The 25,029-nt window shown below is 39.1% G+C and overlaps 1 protein-coding gene across 20 annotated transcripts in view; it reads right to left on the bottom strand.

Annotated features, from left to right (window-relative positions):
• The window catches only part of WNK1 (WNK lysine deficient protein kinase 1), a 179,779-nt gene that overhangs the window by 3,228 nt on the left and 151,522 nt on the right, over window positions 1-25,029 (bottom strand). For 3 of the 20 annotated variants that reach the window (XM_037845475.1, XM_037845478.1, XM_037845492.1), the window contains 19 exons: window positions 24,556-25,014; window positions 22,764-23,045; window positions 21,967-22,073; window positions 21,697-21,859; window positions 20,972-21,088; window positions 20,543-20,716; window positions 20,290-20,347; window positions 20,030-20,152; window positions 18,141-19,594; window positions 16,854-16,937; window positions 14,921-15,016; window positions 14,213-14,273; window positions 11,713-11,777; window positions 9,177-9,838; window positions 8,260-8,462; window positions 6,823-7,017; window positions 5,846-5,938; window positions 3,190-3,231; window positions 270-457 (listed from right to left, as the gene is read on the bottom strand). In XM_037845475.1, coding sequence (XP_037701403.1) covers window positions 270-457; window positions 3,190-3,231; window positions 5,846-5,938; window positions 6,823-7,017; window positions 8,260-8,462; window positions 9,177-9,838; window positions 11,713-11,777; window positions 14,213-14,273; window positions 14,921-15,016; window positions 16,854-16,937; window positions 18,141-19,594; window positions 20,030-20,152; window positions 20,290-20,347; window positions 20,543-20,716; window positions 20,972-21,088; window positions 21,697-21,859; window positions 21,967-22,073; window positions 22,764-23,045; window positions 24,556-25,014 — 4,626 coding nt within the window. The other 17 variants (XM_037845496.1, XM_037845490.1, XM_037845491.1 and 14 more) reach the window with 13 other exon arrangements.

Genomic DNA, 25,029 nt, shown 5'->3' with positions numbered 1-25,029 from the left:
GTGTGCACATAGTTCACAGTGCTGAAGGAAAGGGGAAGAAACAACTGAGCTGACGAATAGGGAGCTAGGGATACAGGGAAGGAAAAATAAAAAGGGTACTTGGGTAAGTTGTCTTGTTTTTATAAAATGTTAAAATTCATGTGCTACTAAAGAAGGTCATGGCATAAAATGTTAAGTACCATCTTAGGGAGTTTATATCACCTCTGATTCAGATGTGAGCTAAATGATTATCTGACAGATTAGGAAAATGGCAAAAAGGAAAGACTTACCTCATAATTCATGTGTCCTTTGCTTCCTCTCCTTCCTGAAAGATTCATGGCATCCCGGGCCCAGTTGTCTACCAACTTGTGCAGGTCATCTGTGAATGTGCCCTTCCTGCTGGCTGTCATGGTGGGAGGCTGAGCCTGGGGGGCTTGGCTATTCACTACTCCCCCAACGGTGTTTGTGCTGCTGGTCCCTAGAGTTATAAGAAGCACCAGAATACAAGCATTAAAAGGAACCTGGGTTATATTTTCAGGAAGAGGGGGAAAACGTCACAGGATGATGAAGGGCAAGCTAGAGAATGGGAAAAGGATGAATTAGGAAGCCATGCAAGAAAGAAGAGCCCAAGGTTTTTTTAGCCATGAGTTTTGGCATAACAGTGTAATGCAAATGGATTCTCTTCAGGAACTGCAGGTAAAGCTGAACTTGGGCTGATGGTAGGCACAAAGGGTAGGGAGCGCTTTCAGCCCATTTACATAGCAGCTTTGACTACTCAGACTGACTGCAGTACTCTATTTCCAGCATCACGTTGATGACAGAGGTGTGGTGTGGTCAACAAGGCTAGTTGCTCTGAAATTCTGCAGAATGCAGGGAAAAGAGGAGGCTTTCTTGTGCATCAGGCAGAATTAAAAGTGGAATTAAAGGGAGGCAAAGATAGGTACGTGGTCCAGGATAAGATGGGGTTCCCAATCCATGTGGACATAGCCATATTCTTTCCCCATTCTGTAATATAAAGAGGTGATAACATAAAGAGAAGTAGCATGTTTTCCAGCTGGACCCAACAAAATGAATTTGTAAACATATTTGGAAGAAATTAAGCATTCACTCTCTTCCAATTTCCTATGGGTAAAGAACCAGGACTCTGTGGTGGGCCTGAGAAAAGCAACTCCAGGAAAACATGGTTTTCCTGAAGATGACCTCAGTTTCGATTCAAGGAGTCTTACCCCTCCTCTCCCTCCACCCCTTTCGCAGAACAGCAAGCATTCCAATGTGGAAGCAACAGGAACATTCGGCTGAGGCAGGGGTGCAAAGGGGAAGAGGAAGCTTTCAGGATATGATGAAGGAATTCTATTCAATATGATTTGATGAGAAAGAAGGAGTCTATGTCCTGCCTGATTTTGGCTCTGCTGGAGGGCACACTGAAGATTATTCGAAGAGGCAAGTATTAGGGAAGAGGGAAAGAAGAGTCATGGTCTTGTTTTTCCCCCACCCACTCTCTTACATTTGCTGCAGAATAAATTAAAGCTCCTTTATAAAGTAAGTTGTGAGCTTTCAGACACGCAAGTAATGCTAGGGGCTAAATAATTGTGCATATTTTCCTGCTTTCAAGGTCAAAGCAGCACCAGAGCACAGCAGCATACCTGAAGCACCCCTGTTGTTTGAAAGCCCTTTATAATTCATTGCTGGTCTTAAGTTTAAATCTTCCACCCCGGGAACTGCTCACACAAGCATGTCTGTGCTAGAGAAACAGCTAAATCAGAGGTGAAGCTGCAGAGTGAGGAAGACCACATGCTTCTTACCACCATGGCAAGACACAGAACCACTGCTGTGTGAACATCAGCTCACTTAGTGCCTGCTGCAGCCACGAGGGGATTGCTATTGCGCATACAGTGTAAAAAGAAGGTATTCCCCTACAGTATAGGAAATCTAAGTAGAAAAGTATAAAAAGCACAGGAAACAGCCTTCCAAGAATAGCAAATGTGAGACAGCAGAGAAGTGGGAAGCACAGGCAATGAGGATGGGGGAGTCATGATGATGAGGAAACTCAGAAGGCAAGCATATCACATGCATGAGGCCTGTCATCCTGTCTGAACAATTACTGCTTAGTGAGCTTGCTGGGTGGGACAATCAATGCAAACCAGATATCACTGCAAGTGAGCAGAGTTGTCAAAAGCCAAATAGAAGCAGCAGCTCAGCAGAGTTTGTGAACACTGTTTATTCACAAAGAGCTCATGCTGGGTCACACCTCTCTAGTCTGATGCCAGTCCCCCTTGTGCTGTGAGGCCCCTTTAGAGTCAAATTTCATTTCAACCTTTTTATGTTAAACAAAATTGGATTCTGAAAGTGGGGATTATGGTCATGAGGAAGAGAAAACCACAGAATTGACCTTCTTATTCTGGCTTCTGAAAACAAACTTTCCTGTTAAAGAAAGAAACAAACACATCCCTTTCTGACCTGGGAGAAATAGACTTGCCTGTAGCAGAGTGCTAGTAGAGAGGCCTTCCAGAGAGTGTACTGACTGACCTCTAAATGTTTCTCAGTTTTGCTGAAAAGCACCAAAAAGTCATGAATACTTTGCCCCCCAAAACCACTTTTAAATTTTTTCCTGCCATAATATATCCCTCCTAATAATGATACCTATTAGGAACAACAACTTACTGTCCAGCATCCCAAGTATGAGTTTTCCCATCCTGCTTGGTTGCTGAATTGTGTATTTTAATGAGAAGCCATCAGTCTCAGAAACCAAACTCTTCATATACAAAAGCAGTGTTTCTTTCCTCGCCAATCTAGCAGACATCTCCCACTATGATGGGAACTTTGAGGGCATGGACTTCATCTGCTTTGATCACTGATTTCCAAGTGGGTAGACCAAAGTCTGGCACCTATTTGCTGACTCTCTTTCCCATAGGAGAGATGCTTCTCTGGTCTCCCTACACACTCCCATGGGCATTACCAACCCATGGCTGTCATGGTGCTAAGCTCATAGAGGTCATCTCTGAAAATACTGACTATGAGGTGATTTCTCAATGTAGGAGAATAGCCAGTAGTCAGCAATTAAGCATGTTAAACGATATATTAGAAAAAGGTGCAGAGGTGGAAACAGGGAAGTTAGAAGTCAAGGAGTTAGGAGGCTTTAGGGTTCTAAGAACTCATGGATAACAGGCTTTGCAATCAAGGCCAAAAGTAACAGAAAGAAAAGATAATTACTACAGAGCTGGTTGCAAGGACAGACTTTTTTCACCATCTTCCCTGAAGCACAAAGAGAGAGCAATGTGTTAAAGAAACATCAGTGTAAAATATTTAGAATCTCCAAACAGCATACAAAGGCCCAGCAAGAGAAAGCAGGAAGGGAGACAGACTGGGAAGACCTGGTACAACCAGCCAGAGGCATAGTTCGTGGGATGTATCTAACTGGCTGTTGATCTTAACATGGTTATCTTGATGGACTGTGTAGCCCACGGCTGACAGAAGATGAGTTTCCATACCCAATCCTTGCTTCTAAAAGAGTAATGCCTGGCATTAAGGTTCTGGGATGGGGAAGGCATTCCAGTCTCTCAAGTCTCACTGCTTGAACTTCAAATACTCAAGCAGTCTTTCCACTGACCCTGTCCCACTTTCTGTTTCTCCTGCTGGGTTGTTAAAAAGCACTCAAATGCATTAGCAATCCTACCACAGTAAGCAGATAAATAGTACTATCATTACAGTTTTAAATTAATTTAAATTGGCTTTTGCATTTCCACATCCTAGTCATACACACTGCCCCCTTCCCTTCCAGAAAATTCTTTAAAAGGACTGTTGAAATAAGCAACCTCTGAACATAAACACAGCATTGAGCCAAGCCGTGCTTCCAAACATCTATTTTGAGAGCGCAGAATAATGCATCCAAACCTAGTAAGAGACTCCCCCCCCACACCCACCCACCCCATAAGTACCTGTTTTCTTTCCATATTTGCTTTAAGTGCCTCTTGAAATTTGCTTACTGAGGCTTATATGATGAATACTGACATGCCTTCAAAGATGGAGGACCTCTCATTTTAGATGCAAAGGGAAGTGATAAAGATTTAAATAAATAGTGGCCCCTGTAGCCTATTATTTTCTAATAGGAAAGCAGGCCTGGTTCCCAGGAGGTAAGAAGAAAAAGAGTGTTGTCAGACAAGGATTGATTCTAACTCAGCCTCGCTAACTATACCTAAATTACTTAATTTTTCTAACAACTTTCATTTGAAAAACAGGGATAATATTACCTACCTGTGATGAGAATTCACTAAATTTGTAAATGTGGTACCTGTCATAATCTCCTTCACAGGAAAGCCTTGGTTCACTTTCTCACCTCTCAGACATTTGATGCTATATAATACATACTTGGCATGTCACATTCTACTTCAAAATACTTGTCTCCTACTAATTAATGTCGTCTCATCTTTCTAGCTGGACGTACAAATTAAATGCTTATTCAAGTGTCAAGATGCTAACATGCCTTGTTCAGGCTAGTCTAACCAGAAAAGTTATTTATCTGAGTCCTTAAAAATCACACATGCTTAGAAAACTACCACACTGTACCAAATGGGGTAATGCTTCTCACCCCCTTCTTTTGCTAAATAGTCCTAGAATAGTGATATGTGAGGGAAGGCATTAAAAGACCTTCTCAAGTAGATCCAACACATTACTAATTGAGAGTGAAACAGAATAGGGGTACTAAAAGGATTACATATATACGAGTGAAGATTTTGAAATGGAAGTTAAATGTAATGCATAAAGGACGATTTGATGTACTTTCCTTCATACCTGGTCATTTCAGAGAATAAAGGATTCTTCCCACTATGAAGAGGCCCAAGGACCTCTGGACCACACTCAGAAGCAGTGATGGCCTTAGCACATGCATTTATTTAAAAAGCACTTCAATAATCACATCAGAAGTTTGAGGCCTTAACAAAGATCTTTATCTAAACTCTACCAAGAGTTTTCTACTTGGGCCATTAAAAAAAAAAAAATTATTTCAATATACATTTATTGACTACCTACCATGTGCCAGACAGGCATTTGCTAGTCAGAGGAGAAGCATGAGTGTTTTCCATGTACTACATGCTTCTGTGGACCTAATTGCATTTGATTGGTACAACAACTCTATGAGATAGACATCAGCTTCATTTCATATAGTGGGAAGATGGAGTAGGTAGATTGGGTGAATTGCTAACAAGCCTGGGTTTTAAGTAGAAAGCTGGGAAATCCCAGGGATCATGTTAAAAGTCAATTTTCCCTTGTAGGTGGGTTTTAGTCTCTAACAGAATAAACGTTTTATCAGAGTAACCACAATGAAAACTCCTTTTTGAACTACTGATTTTATGGAGATAGCAGAGAGTGGATCCAATGAACAGACTGTAGCATCTTTTCAACTGGTAGAAGCTTAGGCTAAACCGAGAAAAAGAAAAGGATTTCAACCTACCCTGAAAGAGAAGAATGGAAAAACAGGGTGTAACTTTTATCTACTGCCAGGATCGAAGGGTATTAGTTAAGATGCTTTCTGTTACTTCCAATGCCAGGGCAAGGAGATGGTACTGAACTTGACTACGGTGTTCAGCCTTCATTATTCTAAATGACCCAGCAGTCTACAGTCATGAAGCCATATCTACTCTCTGTCAAGGATCTATGAAGAAGCAATTCTAGCCAAAAAAGTTTACAGAAACCTATTATTATTTCTTTTACCATAATTTACGTGGAGACCCAAACTTCTGACGGTAAAAGTAGTTCAGCCAAGCCACTGAGTAGATGATATACAAAGAGACAAATGAAAATGGACAGCATGAAACATCAGATCCAAGCAACAGAAATACAAGGACAAGGAAGGAGTAAAGGTGTTACACACAAAGAGCCAAGCAGGGCGTACTCAGAAATCGGGTCCTCCTGCCACCAGGTTTGAACGTCACCTGCTCAGATGCACAGTTAAACTTCGCACAGCCTGTGAGAGGGGAAAAACAGGGAAGAACAGAGAGAGGAGAAGAGACAGAACACAACTACAAGATGTTAGAAACCTGAGTGGTGAAATGCACTAACATGGTACAGAGAAGAACACGCTTCTGGGGGGAAGGGCAGACGTAGTCTAAGAAATATTAGGCCTCAATCCCCTCCATCTGCAAAGTGCTGAAGCTTTTCTCAGTTGGAATAATGCTAGCTAGCCTGCACTTCTTATGAATCTTGTGATGACCAAAACTCTGTGATATTGCGGCAAAGGCAGCTAAGCTAGTTATCTATATTTTCTTCATTCTTTTCCACCTAGACACCCAACACTTTTCAATTCTTACTCTAATGTTAGTAGATCTTTTCTCTGCTCCTGATTCATTCCTTGTTTTGAGTAATCACTTAAGGAACAAAACTGTTATTTGAATAAAGTAGGTTATAGATAGAAACTTGAATTGTAGAGTTATTTACCTTAACATGCCACTCCCATACTTAGAAGTTAAAAAAATTCTACCCTGGCTAGGCAAATGCATTAGCTTTTGGAAACTGCTACAGTTCCTTAGAATTTGGTCCAAGAAATCACAGCTTATTATTAAAGTAATGGTCCCAAATACCAAATGAGTTATTATTTGGTAAGGCCTCACATAGGTCCCAGGCGTTAACTTTTCACTTCAAGAAAGCTATTTCACCACATGGGAACAATGGCCCACCTAATTAAATCATCACCCAAATTCCTTTTCAGCCCAAAGATTCTTAAGTGGGGAGTATGCAAGCTGTCTTCTGGTCAGAGCAAACAATAGATTTACTCATCAGGCTTTTGTCCCAGGTATGGCATCATCTCCATTTTGATGCTTTTGGAAGATGATAGCTGCTTTGATTTCTTACCTTGACCTGGAGCGGAAAGGCTTGGTACTGAAATGGCACCATCACTGGTGAAGGCTGAATAGAGGTTGTCACTAGAGGGAGATGGCTTAACGGGCTGTAACAGCTGATTCTGCCCAGTCTCTGTGATGTTGCCAGGAGGGTGGAGGGTCTGCTGGGGGTGCAAGACTGAAGCTGCACTCTGGGCAGATAGGTTACCTGTCAAAAGATAAACTGGGATGAAGAAACATGTGCAGCTTCCCCAATGCTCCTTATAGGCACTGTTCTTATTCCCCCAATTTGTCCCCTTGAGTAATTAATGATGGGTCAAAAATTGCAACTGATCAAACAACAAAGGGCTCACTGATAGGTGGGGATGTGTGGAATGACAGAATCAACAGGCAATAGGGGATGAGAGTATTGCTCTATATGAAACTACCCCAGAGGATGACTTTTAGCTTTAGATAACCTAGATGGTTCACAAGTCTGAGCTGGGTTAGAGCAGAACTTGCAATGGATATGAAAGAATTTCCATTTTGCAATTCCACAATGGCTTTTTTTTTTCCTTATTACAAAAGATGTTGGATCATGATAGACATACATTTGTTGGACAGTCTTTGCTTAAACTTCTTGGGATCAGAATGTAAATTAGCCGATGTCCCTTATAAACACACCACTACTAATAGGTTGCTATGAATTGCTTTCATGGGCTAGAGAAAAGATTTGGACATCCCTGAAAACTTCCAGAAAATGAACAGCTGCTAAGAAGTTTCCAACTGCTCTTCAACTTATTTTAGCCCTCTTTCTCTTTCAAACTAATTATCTGTTAAAGTTACCACAATTTCATCAAAGGGTCAAGTCCCTCTAAGTACATCACAATTAAAAATAGACAAACCATAGTCCGTTACAAGAGATTACAATTTAACTATTTCTTTGATTACAACGACTAGTAATTCTTTATCACAATATAGGTAAATGAAATAAAAATCCTGATCAAGAACATTACTATTTATAAATATTTATGACATCTACATTCATCTCAGTTGCAATTATGGCCAACTCATTCATTAAAAAGAAGAATCTACCTGAACTTTCTTATGAAATAAGAGAATAATGTATTTTCTTCCCACCTGCCTGAGAGTTTGATTTAATGTGAGTTACAGGAGTTAGCAGCCAAGGCTAAAAGCTTCATTCTTAAGAGCAACTTTAAATGAAGACTACCAGTTGATAGCAATATGTATTACAATGGAATAGCCACTGTACAACACACTCTATTTCCATCGACTCAAGAGAAGTACTAGAAATATGGGGAATAGAAAAGTCAAGAAAGCAAGAATACTGGAAAGTCAACTGCCTTTGAAACTTAGTGATAGTAATGAATGCTCCATGAATTATACATGCAGTTGGAGACAGAGAAAAAAAAGATGGAAAGCCATGGCTGACCTGGCTAGAGCTCTTTACCTGAAAGCTGGGGGCTTTTATTCCCCAAGGAACTGCTGCGACTAGATTTGCTGCCTTTGCTTTTAGTAGGTCGTCGTCTTCTCCCTGAAAGGGGAGCAGCTGGGGGAATAATGACAGCAGGGGGAACCTTGCCCAGTTTGGTATACAAAGATTCAATTTCATGCTTCTGGCGACTCTGCAGGTCCTGAATCTCTTTAAGATGTCTATGAAAGATAACCAAACACAATTCAAAATATTATAACGATCATCATTCAAAATTAAGAATGTATTCTTTCACCTGCTTTCAAGTATTTACTTACTCATGAACCTTTTCCCCAAATGTACTTAATCCAAGTTCTACTACCTGAAGAGTCTAGTTCTTCAACTTATCTTGCTGGTCTCGATTACTCAAACCAAATCCTAGCAAGCTCCTAGCCAACAACAAATGGTGATGATGTGTTAACAGAAAAAGATTTCCTGACTCTCAAGGCCATATGCAAAAGAGTTGAAATTGCTCCTCTTATCCAATTTGCCAAATATAACCAACAAAACTTGCCAACACAATCATACATCCCATTGCCACCATCAGATTCATTTGGCAGACTAATACACAACTAAGAATGGTTAATGATAAAAAGTGCTATTATTAAAAATATTATAGTAACAATCATACAAAGGTGCTCAAGAAGTTCTTCAACTAGAAATGGTACAGGTCCTTATGAATATAGCAAACCTAATGAACTATCAGGTAACTTAAGCTTTTGAATACCAACCTTGGCACCAAGATCTAGATCTTGGTACAATATCTGCCATTAAAATTAGGGTATGATAATGGACATTTTATAAAATGAGGAGACTAGACCACAAACTACCTCTGAAGCCCATCTTTAAAGTTTTCTGGACATTACGTATTCCTTTACAGAAGAAAATACACTTACTTTTCCCGTAGCCGTCGCAGCTCTAACTTTAAGTCTTCATCTTCAATATCTGACTCATTGTCACTACTCATGTAAGAGGAGTTGAAAGAATTACTAAGGCTCTGACTTAGATTCTGGATAGGAAGGCTCTTTGAACACAGCTGATGGGGGGAGTGTGGACTACCTGAACCATCATCCATATCCCTACTTAGGAAGGCAGCCTCCAGGTCAGAAGAAGGCCCATTCAGATGTGAAGGCTCTGACAGCTCAGCCGTCTCTTTCTTTGGTATCACAGCAGGAAGAACAGCTTGTTCCAATTCTGTAAAAGGAGGAGTTGCCACCAGTCCCTCCTTCTTTGTCACAGAAATCTTGTCCTCGGTTTTTGATACAGAGAAACGACCCACTTCGTTTGCTGTAGTTGTTACCTGAAAACGTCCAACCTTGGTAGGCTGCCCAGATTCTGACTTTGGCTCTGAGGCAAGGGTTTTGTGGGCACCATCTGGCACATCTGAAGAGATGCCAGGAATGGTTATTCCATTAGGCTCTGGCTTCACCAAGGTGCTCTCTGGACTGCTACTTGAGAGCACTGAGGATTCTGAAGTGCTGGATTCAAAATGAACAGACTTTGTATCTTCTGACTTACTTTTACCCTCTTTCTGGGCATCATCTGTTGCAACTGAAACCTGATGGAAAAAGAGGCCAAAGTGAGATTCAAACCCAAAAGCCCTCAATATTCAATTTTTAGCAGGGACAACATAAACAAAAACTAAACAAACAAAACAAGAATCACTTTATTCACCAGTCACTGAATAGACTTTCCCTTTAAAAAGTCCCTTCAACTTTGAATGTGCAAATAAATTGAATACCATTACAGGGAATAACAAATCTGTACTGAGATGCAGATGCTTAGTGACTGGCTAAGCTTAAGACTAAATGTTGTGTTTTCATATCCCATGCCATGCACAGGAACTCTTTCTAAGTAAATGATTTGCTTTTACACCTCATGTCATTCAGATTCATGTCTTAGCCGAAACATAAATAATAGCAGATCATAAAATCTTAGAAGTTGCCTGTGAATAAGAAAAACTACTAAGGTTAAATCCAATAAATATTAAAGGCAAAGCTAAGCTTCAAGAATCAATACAACTAATTGGTACTAAAGGAGGATCAAGAACCCTGTCCTGGTTCTTCCATGTATTAAAAATATAGACTCTGTCTAGTTACAAACTGCCAGAACCTCAGTTTACAAATGAGAAAAATATCACCTATTATCTCTAACTCCAAGTGCTATTTATGAGAATAATCTGAAGTAGTTGTGAAAGCAGTATAAAAAAAAAAAAGTGATTTGCAAATACTAAGAGCCAGAAAATGTACAATTGTGGACCAGTTTGGGGAAATAAAATAGTATAGGATCACTTCAGGAATTCATCTTAAGGAAATTATCCTAAACATGCAAGAAGTTTTCATACACAAAGATACTGACTTTACTAATAACTTAGGGAAAATCAGAAATAACCGAAATGACCAACAATAGAAGAATGGTCAGATAACCAAGTAATAGATAGAAAAAGGAAAGCTACAAAAAATCATTCAGAGCAACGGTACATTTTAGACACATACATGTATAGAAAAAAAGGAATGGAAGGAAATATACCCAAAAAAGTAATTGTTGGAGGCTAGTGGGATTATGAGTGATATTTTTCCCTAGGGTTCTTAATTAGGGTGCCAGTTGGATGTAATCTTTGTGTGGGCAGACCTATCAGTGTTAATTAGATTGTAATTCGAGTGTTTCCATGGAGATGTGCCCCACCCAACTGTGGGTGATGACTATGACTGGTTAGTTTCCATGGAGGTGTTGGCCCAACCATTCAGGATGAGTCTGAATTAAATTACTGGAGCACTATATAAGATCAGACAGAAGGAGCAAGCTAGTACAGCCAAGAGGGACACTTGGAAGAATGCACAGAAGCTGAAAGAGTAGCTGCAGATGAGAGACAATTCGAAGACGGCTATTGAAAGCAGACTCTTGCTCCGGAGTAGCTGAGAGAGGACAAACACCCCAAGAGCAAATAAGAGTGACATTTTTGAGGAACTGCAGCCTAGAGAGGAATGTCCTGGGAGAAAGCCATTTTGAAACCAGAACTCTGGAGCAGACACCAGCCACGTGCCTTCCCAATTAACAGAGGTTTTCTGGACACCATTGCCCATCCTCCAGTGAAGGTACCTGATTGCTGATGACTTACCTTGGACACTTTGTGGCCTTAAGACTGTAACTTTGTAACCAAATAAACCCCCTTTATAAAAGCCGATCCATTTCTGGTGTTTTGCATCCCGGCAGCATTAGCAAACTAGAACAATTAGCATGTATTTTCCTTAAGTAGCAGGCATTATTTTTATGAGAGGAAAATGATAAAAAGAACTATAAATGCTATACAAAAGAAATACTTCATCAGATTGGCCATTACATCTCAACTAGGTAAGTAATAATTTTATTAGATACAGATTTTATAACTCCTCCAAAAGAGGGAATCGAGGAAAGGAGAAGCGACTGTCTTACCTGAAATCGCCCCATCTTAAAAACACCAGCTCCTGAACTAGTTGTTAGGACAGGGCCTTTAGAAACTGAAAAACAAAAAATACATGGAAGATGAAAACAGCTTATATTAGCATCTCATTTTAGTTGGCTTCTTTTGCACTTTGGCCAGAAATATGACAAAATGAAACTACATTTCACAAGAGGAAAGGAAAACTCCCCTAACCCTTTTATTCCTTAAGTTTCGTCCAACAAGGGAAAATAATTATTGTTGCTCTATTACCAGATACCTTCAGTTACAAAGGTTATACTGTTTGTCAAATATTGTCAAGGCCTGAAAATTTAATTAACCATCTACCTTTTCTTGTACACACACACACAAAAATGTACGTTTCAAGGAATAAAAGTTATATATAAACAAACTACAACATTAAGAGACACTATAAAGACTAAGATTACTAGGTAGTAAAGAACGCAATTACTGTTTCTTTAACACAGAAATATAAAAAAAGGAAGGATGAAATTTTACCTAGGATATTAAAGACCCATTTTTAAATGAAAAATAGCTAATTTTATATTCTCAATGCCAACACTTAGGCAAAAATTCTAGAACAGGGAATTATAGTTCTCAGAATCTTTGCAAAGTAGTTTTCAGTAACTTTTTAAAGCCACCTAGGTCCTCCTCTGTAGGGACAACTATATATACCCACCAGCACATACTTTCTTTATTTTATACAACTAGTAGAATATGATTTTGATGCATTCACTTAATGATATATCTAAAAGATCATGCGATATCAATGCCCTATTCTTTCATGGTTGCATACTATTACACTGTACACACGAACCAAGTAATCTTTATGTACTTTATTTTAACGAGAATTATACTGATGGACATTTAAGTCATTCCAAATTTCGTGCTAGTATAAAAGCACTATAATAAATATATTCTTATAGACCTGTGGAATAAATATCTAAGAATGGAAGTGCTGAATCATTTCCATTTAAAACTTTGAAAGACATTAAGATTTATTACAGACGGGGTACCAAGTCACCAGTGGGTACTAACACTTATTGATTAACAAACAAACCATGGACCAAATTCAGCCTATTGCTTGTTTTGGTAAACGATATTTTATTAGAACAAAGCTGCTGTGGCTGCTTTTGCACTGCAACAGGAAATTTAGTGGTTGTGAAAGACATTATATGGTTTGAAAGCCTAAAAAGTTTGTTGAATCATGCTTTGGAAAGTTAAAGAAGAAGAAGAAAAGAAAAAAGAAAAAGGAAAAATATCCATCTAATGTTTTCTTGCAGTACTATTTTAAGTATCTTTCATCTTTGAACCATTTGGAGTATATTTTGGTCTAAGCTAGGGATTTATCTTTGCTTTTTTCCAGACGGCTATCTAGTTGTCCCAATCATTCACTGAAATATCCCTGACATTTTTCTCACTGATCTGAAAGGCTACTTTTGTAATATTCTACATTCCCTTTTTAATTTGTCCATTGAGAGACTTTCTAGTCTGTTCTGCTGATTTTTAAGGTAGTTCTTTTAAAGCGAGAGAGCCAATTCAGAACGTAGTTGCCTTAAAAATAACTGAATTTAGCAACTGAAGGAAGACAGGAAGAAAGTTAAGAAGTATTAAGTAACCTTATTAATGGTAATTTTTACAGGTTAAGTACATTATGTCAGGTGGTGCTGAGGAGAGTGGACATATTATAAAAAGAGGAAAGTTAATATTCAGCATGTGCTATACAATAATCACGCTAAGTATAGCCCTCATTTTATTATTTTCATTTTTTAATATAAATGATTCTGAAGGAAAAGATGGCACAAAAATAAAAAGCCTTAAATTTCTCTGGTTACGTGGGTCTGATGATGTGGTCAGAGTCACAATAAAATTTGATAACAGAATTAGTTGATAGGAACTTATGTGTAAGCACATGGTGATGAAAAGTCTATAATTTGTTGTTATGGGTAATTCTTGCAAAATTAGTTGGTAATCTTTACAAAATTAAGTTGAAAATGTGCTGTTTTAAAGAGATATATTTATGTACACACCAAAACCAAAGACTCCCAGAAAAAGAAAAAAATAATGTTTAAACTGATTAATTGAAATCTTACATTTGTTTCTACTGTCCAGGCTATTCAAACCCATCTCTATATATCCAATGTTATAAAAGCCAAGAGGTTACCAGTAAATTAACTTTTATAAATATGCTTGAATTTCATAACGTCCCACAGCAGGGATCTGGCCTAGTCAGTAACACTGTCTTTTGCTAAAATACTATCATTACCCTGTTAAACTTCCCCAAAATGACATATACAAAAGATTCATTAAATTGCTAATCTTACATGCTCTAGATATTAGTACCAATTCTCCCTGATCATGAAAAACATACACTGCTCCTTATAATAATCTCAAATACACCTACATTCTCAAGAATGTGTCTTTGAAATGGTAACCTCTATAACCAATTACAGGCAGGACTGGAAGTTGTAATATAAGAAGGATGCTTCTCACCATCCTTCTGAGGCTGTGCTCCTGCTTCTGCAACTGCTGTTGGAGCCACAACGGACACAGGCTGTAAAACATACACACATACACCACAAGATCTTTAGCTTCACTCTTAAAAACTTTTGTCCTTGTTGCCTTTCCTCTGGTTTTTGTAAGGGCAGAAAGATAGGGATATGCTTTTGAAGAAACACTTATGCTGAGGGAATTTTCTTTTCTTTATTTTTTGCAGCCTAAATATAAATGTGATATAAAGAAAGATAGCATTTTACAGAAGAAATTTTGAGTCTTAATTTTCCATACTGCTTTCTTATTTTTTCTCATAGGTTATTTGAGATTATAATTTGGATATTCATAAAAAGTAGCTTTCATCGGAACATTTTTGTCTCACAAGCCAAAAAGGTAGAAGTTAAACTTCAAATTTAAAGTGTAGCCCCCTCCAAAGCATAAATACAAAACCTATAGGGTTAATCTGTGTCATAATTCTAACCAGAGGTAAGACAAGAAAAGTATCTTTCAAATAAAATATTTTCCATAGTTACATTATTGGGTCAGTGTTAATCTCATTAATCTGAGTTATGCTGGCTAGAACAAGTAAGGACCCTTCTGAAAAGCTGTTAAAGGTATTACTAATAATGGTTTAGGTTACCTTTTGTGCTCCAAGAATATAATAAATTAGGGTACAGTTAGACTTTCATCAAGATTTTCAAAACTTACATCAACTGCAGATGTCACTGCAGATGTCAATGCAATAGTCTCTGGACTAAGTGTTCTTCTCAATTGAGCATCAAGATCTTCCAGAGGTTGCTGGGACTGAACAAAAACATCCACAGTTAAATATAGCTCTTTGGTACCATCAGAGACACTACATGAAGTCAATTTCAAGTTGAACTTACTATTTAGACTGATACAACATAACATTTGCCTAGTCATTGAATCATTCCACTTAGTATTTCTTTCAGTTTCTCAAGATTTTATGTTAGTTTCTCAAGACTTAAGAGAAACTCAGTTATATTTTTTCCCAATTTCAAAGTCTCGTTGCTTCCCTTCTGTTTGATGTTGCTTAAACTGACAGAAAAGTTATTCATCTGTCATTACATAGAAAATATATCTTGAAAAATACATCAAGATTTACTGACAGACTAATCACATCACTTGTTCCCCTATTTTCTTTTTCAGTTTTGTACACCTTTCTAGGAGCTTGTTCCTATGAATAAAAAATGGCATTAACATATTCTGTCCCAACCAAGGGATATTATTTTCTTTACCTCTTACAATCTATACTTCTTACGCCCTCCAGATGGCAGCAAGGAGAAAGAGGTCTACGCAGGCATTTCATCCAGTCAGCCGTGGCTCTACTACCATCTACCCCAAGGCCATAGCTCTCACCCTCTACCTCAGCCTCTAATCACACAGCTTCTATTTTTGGCTTCTATCAACCTATTCTCACAAAAGCCTTCATTTATCCTTCTCCCTCTATATGCAAGCACTGTCCACTTACTTCTTCCCTTCTAAATGTCTTATCACACTTTAAGCTCTCTTAGGAAAATGTTTTCTTTGAAAAAATAGATTTAATTTTCATAATATATAGACCTACACAATGCAATTTTTAAAAATTTGGTAGCTAATGGGAGTAGGTTCTCTGTTGGAATTATTACTTGACTGTGGCAAGTTCCTCAACTTGTGGTCTACTGCACAACTGGAATCAAAGAAGTAGGGATAAGTTCAGACTAGATTTCTCAAGAAAGCAATCCACTGTATTTTTCTTACATACCATTCTAAAATAAATTCCTAATTTAGTTTCAACATTTACTAGCTTGTTCTACATTAGAAGCATTTTCATGATTACAGTGGATTCACAATGAGTACTTTCCTTATGGTAATTCAACAAAATGTGCTGGGTGGTAAGGTGCAGTGGGAGAGGGAAACAACAATTTAAACATTGCGGGCACTTCTGACCACCACTCCACTCACTCAATGAGAACTGAGTGTGAGATGGGAATCTCATGTTCATATTGCTGGTCTCTGTCCCTGAGTGCCTTTCATAATGTATGACTTTTGAAATGAAAGATATGGTACAAAATCTTCATGAAATATGACCCTTGTATGTGCATTTAAGCCAATTACTTTATTTGGTGGACAGTGAAAGAAACATCAAACATTCAAGAAAAACTGGTTGTGTTGGACTTACAGAAAAATGGTACATTAAATAATCGATGTGGTCCCTTTCTCAAGGAACTTTCAAAGTTAATTTTGATTACATATCCCTTTTGACTTCCACAACAGCTCAGGGCCTGTTAGGCTCACTTCACATTTAAGATGCAATTTCACTATTCTACAAAAGTATGAATAACAGGAGTTATTTCTCTTGGAAAATGTCGCTTTGCCATTTTCTCACTTCAAATGCTATGAAAATACATTAATATCAAATGTTTTCTAGGTGACCTATAGCAATATTACAAACAAAAGAACTATGAAGTTTCTTAGTTTAAGAAGGGTCTGTGCCATTAGCTATACTGTTTTAAATGAAAGATGTTAGAGAGTAACAGCCAAATAGGAGTCAAAAGCCAAGATCATGCAATGGAGAATTCAAATAAGCTTTATGAAAAAAGTAGGGGCACAGAAAGAAATCTGCCAAGTTTTGGGGCACCTGAGTTAGTGAAGGTCCTGGGAAAGGAGGCAGCTGCTCGCTAGGTGGAGTACCAGCTGGAAGTTCAGTACCTACTGGCAGCACCTACAGACAATGAAGGGAAATTCAAGTCCATGAGACATGAACAGTAGAGACTGCAGAGTAAAAAGCAATTCACCTTGTTTGAATGCAGAAGCATAAGAATAAATGTATCTAGGTAAGGGATGCTTGTCACCTGTGTTATAATCTGGTATCTGTCTTAATAAAGGACATAAAAATATAGTAACTTAGGGGTTTACTATATCTGTATCTATAAAATGAATAGTAAAAATATAGTAAAAGACTATACCCTAGGGAAAACAGAGACAACAAAGGCCTTATGCACATGACAGGCACAGTCAGTACAGCTACTCTTGAGCCATTTATTTGAGAGAGTATTTTCAAGGCTTCTGCTAAGACAAACAAAATTTTTCTTAAAAAATATCAGTTGTTGGTTCAGAAATAAAGGTTGGGTCTGATAAAAAATAAAAAGGCATCAGAAATCTAATATTATCAAGCAATTTCTATTTTGTCTGAGTGAAGGCTCTGTATTACCCTACTGTAAAAAGAATCTCATTGAATGGCAATGCAGAAAGATGGCTGGAGCATACAATATAGTAGACAAAACATAGCCTTGTTATTTGGAGAAGATTAGAGAGGTTGTAGATGGCAGAATGAGAGGACATCCACCACAGCAGAATTAGAAAATACATTCTAGTTATTTTATTCCCAGGATTATTCTCCTCCTCTGTATCAATTCCATCACCAACTTCCAATCGGTTATAAACCTAAATTGTGTATCTGTGGAATCCACAGCAAGGCAGAAAATTTGATTCACTCTCACTGAAACAAAGACTGTGAACTGCTGTTACCAGGTTATTACTCGCTGACAGAAACATTAAGTTTCCTTTTGGAATATAGCTTTCTTCAGTTTGTACCAATTAGGAAGAAACGTCTGCTTTTTATCTGATTGTTCTGTAGTCTTAGAAAATTGTGCAGTATAATTAACCCCCAAATCCTGCCATATTGCAAAAGAAAAAAATCCTGTGTTCAATGTACATATAATATTCTCCAATCACCTTCAGTCAACTTATATAACAAATATTAACTGCTTACTATAAGTCCCCTTAGTAATTAAATTTCTAATTTGCAAGGCTGAGTTGAAAATGTACTTATGGGTATGTGTGTGTGTGATGATATGTATTTAATTATTTCAAAACAAATAAGGAAGATAAAGTAAATTAGATGACTCTGTCTCAAGAATCATACCGAAGCCTTAGTTAAAGGGGGCTTTGAAGAAGCAGTTCCAAGCTTCACTCCTGATGATGTGCTGGCTGGGGCTGAAACATAGCTGACGGGGGTAGTAACTTGTCCAGGTGTGACCACTGGTATAACTGACAAACCAGCTGTTCCTAAGGGCAAACTGGTTGGTGGTAAGCAAGTACTTGCAGTGGAAGTCGCGAGTTTGCTTGGTGCCACAGCAGTGGTTGGGATGCCTGGCACGACAGTGGTCTCTACTACTAGTGATGTCTCCAATGACACAGAGGCATGTTGAGCTCCAGATGAGCCATGTTCACTAAACAGAGACCGCAGCTTTTCCTCCAAGGTCTTTATGTCATCAATACCAGGAGCTTTGGGTTGTGTATCAGCATCTATTTCAGGACAGTGAGTATGGGGCTGGTTGGGAAGCAAAGCTGGTTGAGGATGACTATGAATTAATGTCTGCTGTACAGCAGGCACATTGGCAACAGGTTGTACTAAGGGTGGAATACTAGGTACTTGTGGTAATAAAGGTGCAGAAATAGTTCCTGCTGCTTGGGGAAGAACAGGAGTAGAAGCCACAGCTGATGGGAGGACCAAAGGATGTATTCCACCAGGCTGAGAAATAGAACTAGACACTCCTGCTCCAGAGGAGGAAGAGGAAGATGGTGCAGAGAGGGACAAAGCCAACCCAGTTGTACTGCTATGAGATGTTTTATCTAGTGAGTGTGCACTAACCACCACTGTTTCAGCTAGTGTAGGAGTAGAGCTGCTGCTGCTAAGCTGAAGGGAGGGCTGGGAAGCTAGGCTTGGGAATGAAGTGGTGGTAGAAACTGATGTTAGTATGGTGACTCCAGCAGTACTGCCTGCAGCCTGCTGAGGTAATACAGCCAGAGGCTTAGCACCTGGGGCAGTACCACTGCCCACTGCATGGGCTGAAGATGTGGAAACTGTTATAGGGGGGAAAGTGCCTGTACTAGAAACAATGTTCCCAGATGTGGGGGCCTGAACCGACTGAGATGCTGTAGACACCGAAACAACTGTAGGTACTGTGATGCTTGAAACCACACTGGTAAGTACTGGTGGCTCGCACACAGGTGGTTTAGGGAGACCTCTTGAAGTTATTACACCTGTGCTGGTGGCAACTCCAGCAATCCCTTTTTCAGTGGGCACTGTAACCTCAGACTGAATTACTGATGTGGAAACATCATTAAGAGGGCTGCAAGTTGCAGGGACTGATACTGAAGGAGTGGCTGCTCCTGTGGTTGGGACTCCAGCAATGCTACTCATGGGAGGAGTAACTACTGGGAATGTTGGTCCTGTATGACAAAAGTTTGGAGGTGCTGTACTGGGTCCTTCTGTCAGTTGGGCATGTCTAAGTTCAGAAAAGGCCTGTTGTAGACTTAGGGATGAAGCAGAGTGAGACAAGTTCATTCCAGGGCCATGAGATGTAGAGGCAGCAACTGCAAAGGAAAAACAACAACAAAAAAAAAACAATCAGTCCATTTTAAAAGAGTGGATTCAACAGACAGTCCTAACTACCTGTTTCGGTATTACTAAAATGCTCAGTAGTTTGATCAAAATAACCTTGTACAAATACTTATTTCCAACAAAACACGGAGAAATCTCAAAGCATTTACAACAGTACTAAATGGAGAAACAAACATACTGTAATAGGCTGTAATCTAGTATGGGGATCCTTTCTTGTTCTTTTTTTTAATCCTCTCTACTCATCATGTATCTATTTTCCTCGTCTATGTGTTTATCTGTTAGTTATAATCTCAATTTCTTACTCTTTCTCTATGTCAGAACTTGAACTACTGCTTGGTGACCAAGTTTCCAATATAGCAGAAATGCAATAGAACTTACGTAAGTGCATAAAAGAATCAATTCCTTACCCACATCTGATATTTCACTGGTGAAAACTTTTGATTCTTGCAATCGACTTTCTGGCACAGGACTCACTATAAACCGTCTTCCAGCAGAATGAACAACTTGGGTTAAAGAACTGGTAGGAACACCTAGTCAAAAAAGAAATAAACCATTTAATTGCATTATTATTATATATCTTGTTACCAACACAAGCCTTTGAGGTTTCATTATTAGCACACACCTTATGTCAAGGGTAAAAGCAAACATGGAAAGAAAAGAGATTCACCTATTTGCTGTGGCATGGAAGACACAGGTGTTGGTTGCTTGAACTCTCCTTCCAATTTCTACAACAAACAACAATTATTAAATTCATTCCCAAATGCAATCTCGATTAGGCAAAGCAAATCACCACATGCAAAGAGAATGTACACATCTGATGATCTCGGTAATAGGTGTAATATGCTATCATTGGACATAGTGCACGGAAAATTTAGCACTACAAAAATAATTTAAATAAGGTTTCACTATGGTGAACCTACTCGAGAACCCGAAAAGCCATAGTCATCCTTTCCCTGTAGACTCTCCAATCCTTGATCACCCTCTGGCTCCACACTGACATCCTCACTAAGCATTTCATCAGCTTTTTCAATAATTTCCCGTACTTGATCCACAAATGACTCTCTCTCTGTTGCTAGAATGAAATCATTGTTCACCTGCAAAAGAAATGTGATGCCAGGATGATTAGTACGGAGTCTCTCAAGCTTTAAGTCATTCAACTATCACATTCTGAGTTCTGCCCTACCTGCATACCATCAGTTCTATTATTTATTTGGTATTTAAGGTCACTCTTCCCTTTTGAAGAATTTCAAAACCTAGTTAGACACATCTTAGACAAAAACATCTGTAAATCACAATGGCAGTGGATATTAAGATCAAGTAATAAGACAAAACTTCCAAATGTAACATACCATAATTGTTGCTATCTCCTCTGGGTTGTCACCATCTAGGTCAAATTTGAATGTAACCATTTTCCGATTGTGAGTCTCTAACTGACATTCTACTACCCGGTCTCCTTTGTTTGAAACCTAAAAAGAAAAAAAGGAACGGTACTTCTCAAAAAACCAAAACATTTAGCTTTGTTACTGAATTTGACAAAGTAATGCAGATTATCGCTTGAATTTAAGCCTGAGGAAGCAGAGTTGGAACAGTGGTACTTTGCTTCAAGCTGGTAGCAAGAAAATCTTTGAGAAGATACTAGCCTTTGATCTACTCAGTCATCTTCCACTAAAGAGGCTGGAAAGAACATAAAGTCTTTCTTTACAAAATAAAACATTAAATTATTTTTCTAAAAGGCAAATAGTGCCTTGCCATAGAAATAAGGAATTCAGAAGTAATTATTTGGGTAATCAGAAGGTCTTAAACTTTCATCAATACAAGTGATCCCTGAGAAATATTTAAATATGATATTAACTGTTGGCCCTGTTATAGCTTTATGAGCTACATTTCTTTTTCTACCTGAAAAATGTGACATTCATTTCAAAGAGCTTCCGAGGATTAAATGTAAATCATATATCACACAATGATTAGGTATCGTTATTTTATGAAGTGAGGGATTGGATTTGCTGACCTCTAAAATCCTTTTCAGTGCCAAATTCCCTTAGTTTTATGAAACCCACAAAGCAGCAGTACTTACATTTAAAATTCTCAATTTTGGGCGTGAAGTTTTTTCATGACGAGAGCGACTTCTTACAGATTTTCGATAATGCCGTTTTGTAGTTCTCCCTTCATGCCTTCCACTGGATGAAGGGACATTCTCATTGCCGTCACTCATACCTGAAGCAACATCTGAATGTGCACTTTAAAAAAAAAAAGCTTAGTTTACAATATGAGATTTTAACGCCTGATATTTTAGAGTTTCACACCAGCTTATCCACCAGTCAAAGGAGAATTTTAGTTTACATACCTATCTATAGAGGAGACCAAAGGGGTAGGCTGGGTAGGCTGGGTAGGCTGTGGCTGTGCTGTTGGAACTGACTCTGGAGGAGCAACCTGAGAGACTCCTTGAGTACTCTGTGAACGGAAAGGAAAATTCAAATCTCAAGCAATAACACATTTCATTTATCATTTATCCCCAATAGACCACTCTTTTATTTTTCCTCTTTATCCCTCCCCTAAATCCTACAAGCATTAAACTTACTAGAAATTCTTAACAGTCAGCATTCAGAGATGTGGTCTTAAAATTCCAAAAGAAGTTTCTAAAGCTAGTCTCTGGTACAGACTTGCATGGTGAGATCAGCCAACATATTTGCTAGGCAGTGTGCAACTACAACTTGCCATGCAGCCAGCATCTTACCAGAAGTGTGCAATAGGGCAGGCGAGCAAAGTACAAAGATGATTCAGATCTTTCTCACATTAGGGCAAAATGAATTCTGGGCACACAGCAGGATAAGATACTCTTACGACTGCCAGTGGCAAGAGTTTGTGAAAGGACAAGAATAATGGCTAAAGTATACTAGCTGGAGAAGTGAAGTGCTAACAGGGATAATCTTCTCCAAGATGCACTCACTTCCCAACAGAACAGCCAGTGGCAACAAGGTCCCCACACTGGCATTTCATTCTGCTGTAAGAAAAAGTCATTCAGAAGTTAGTCTGAAATAGCCTGCAAATGAGTACTAAACCAGGGGAGCCTATGTTCCTCTTTTGTCATTTTATCCCATTATATTTATGTTTTCTATACAAACATACAGTAATTCCATTTACCTCCAGAGCTGCTTGCTGGGAGGATGTAGGGGGGACTTGTTGCGCTAAACTCACTGCTGGTTGGGGCACTTGAACCTGTCCTCCTACACCACCCACAGGAACCAAAAGATTTGATTCCATATATGGCTGCACTACTGCAGGAAAGTAACCTGGTGCAGCCAATGCTTCTGTGGGCATAGGAGGAGATAGTACTGTAGAAGGGATGCAAACAGAAGCCACGTTGGAAGAGGGAGCAATATTTGAATCTCCTGGGTATTGTGGTGGCAGTCGAGGTGGGAAGCCCTGTGATAGAAACGAGGAAGGTGAGTTAGTGCAGGTTGGGTCTCAAATTAGCAAAATAGCAAGCCGTGTAAAAAAAGCACACAGCAAAGAAGAATAGGAGCCCAATCTCTTTCTAAAATATAAGGAAAATGTAAAGATATTTCTGGTTCCAATTTAGGGGAGATGATTCTACAATCATAATTTAAATGACTGCTTTTCCCCTTTCTAGAGATTATTTAAATAGGAGGAACAGATTTAAGAATTCCTTCTAATGGTTGCTGCAAAGGAGAGGCTAGGCCTCCCTATAATTGTGCCTAAGAGCCTCCTCCCGAATGCCTCTTTGTTGCTCGGATGTGGCCCTCTCTCTCTAGCTAAGCCAACTTGAAAGGTGAAATCACTGCCCTCCCCCCTGCGTGGGATCAGACACCCAGGGGAGTGAATCTCCCTGGCAACGTGGAATATGACTCCCGGGGAGGAATGTAGACCCGGCATCGTGGGACGGAGAACATCTTCTTGACCAAAAGGGGGATGTGAAAGGAAATGAAATAAGCTTCAGTGGCAGAGAGATTCCAAAAGGAGCCGAGAGGTCACTCTGGTGGGCACTCTTACGCACACTTTAGACAACCCTTTTTAGGTTCCAAAGAATTGGGGTAGCTGGTGGTGGATACCTGAAACTATCAAACTACAACCCAGAACCCATGAGTCTCAAAGACAGTTGTATAAAAATGTAGCTTATGAGGGGTGACAATGGGATTGGGAAAGCCATAAGGACCACACTCCACTTTGTCTAGTTTATGGATGGATGAGTAGAAAAATAGGGGAAGGAAACAAACAGACAAAGGTACCCAGTGTTCTTTTTTACTTCAATTGCTCTTTTTCACTCTAATTATTATTCTTGTTATTTTTGTGTGTGTGCTAATGAAGGTGTCAGGGATTGATTTAGGTGATGAATGTACAACTATGTAATGGTACTGTGAACAACCGAAAGTGCGATTTGTTTTGTATGACTGCGTGGTATGTGAATATATCTCAATAAAATGAAGATTCAAAAAAAAAAAAAAGAATTCCTTCTAGAAAAATATCTAGTTTCTAGCCAATCTTAAATGAGAGAATCCAAAACATCTTCAAGGTATCAGTCATTCTCATCATATCATGACATACTAATATCACGATTCCAAACCCTGAAGGCTTTTTTATCGATACCATGTTTGCTATTCTATTTACTTTGCCTATAAAAAAAGTTGCCGATCTACTCTATTTGTCATATCTAGCATCAATTCTAGCACTGAATACTGAATATTGAGAGAACCATTTTTCCCCCAAAAGGTGTCTTGAGATACATAGATAGGAATCATCAGACATCATCACCGTTCCCATAATTTTACCATTTTAGCTTCTCCAGTTGAGACTGGCAATTTTTGTTATTGCTAGTTATTCTGATACTCAACTACTAGCTTCTAAAAAGTCTTTGATGGTCTACTATGAGAAGCAAACTCCCTGTTGCCCTCCTTTTAGATACCTAACACAATACCTGGTATAGAACATCTCCAGAGGGAAGCGGAACCTCAGCAGCCTGTCCAAGGTTAGGTGGTATTCCCAAGGACTGAACTGCTGGTTGCAGAAGCTGTGGGTGAACCTGGCTTGGCAGCTGAGTCACAGACTGCAGAAGGGTTGGAAGCTGATTAGGAACCACAGATGATCCCCCTGGGATTGCAGGTGCTGTAGCAGATGAAGCCAAGGTGAGCAGAGGCTGATTAATGCCAGCTGCCATTGTGATTGGAAGGGATGAGAAACCTGTCTGAGCCGTAGATACATGAGGAGTTGATACGGGAATCTGAGAGAGAGGGTACTGAGGGAGTAAGGAAGTCGGGAGTGGCTGTCCCATAGGGAGGAAGTGAGCACCAGAGTGGGCTGGAACAACTGAGGGTTGTGTCGCAACTGGTATCTGAGATTCGCCTTGGATAGCTGGTACTGGCTGGGAAACTGGAAGCTGGGAAGGTAAAGA

This window comes from Choloepus didactylus, chromosome 8, assembly GCF_015220235.1.
Source record: "Choloepus didactylus isolate mChoDid1 chromosome 8, mChoDid1.pri, whole genome shotgun sequence".
In the NCBI taxonomy this organism is placed as follows: Eukaryota; Metazoa; Chordata; class Mammalia; order Pilosa; family Megalonychidae; genus Choloepus; species Choloepus didactylus.
This window is presented reverse-complemented; position numbering and strand designations above follow the sequence as displayed.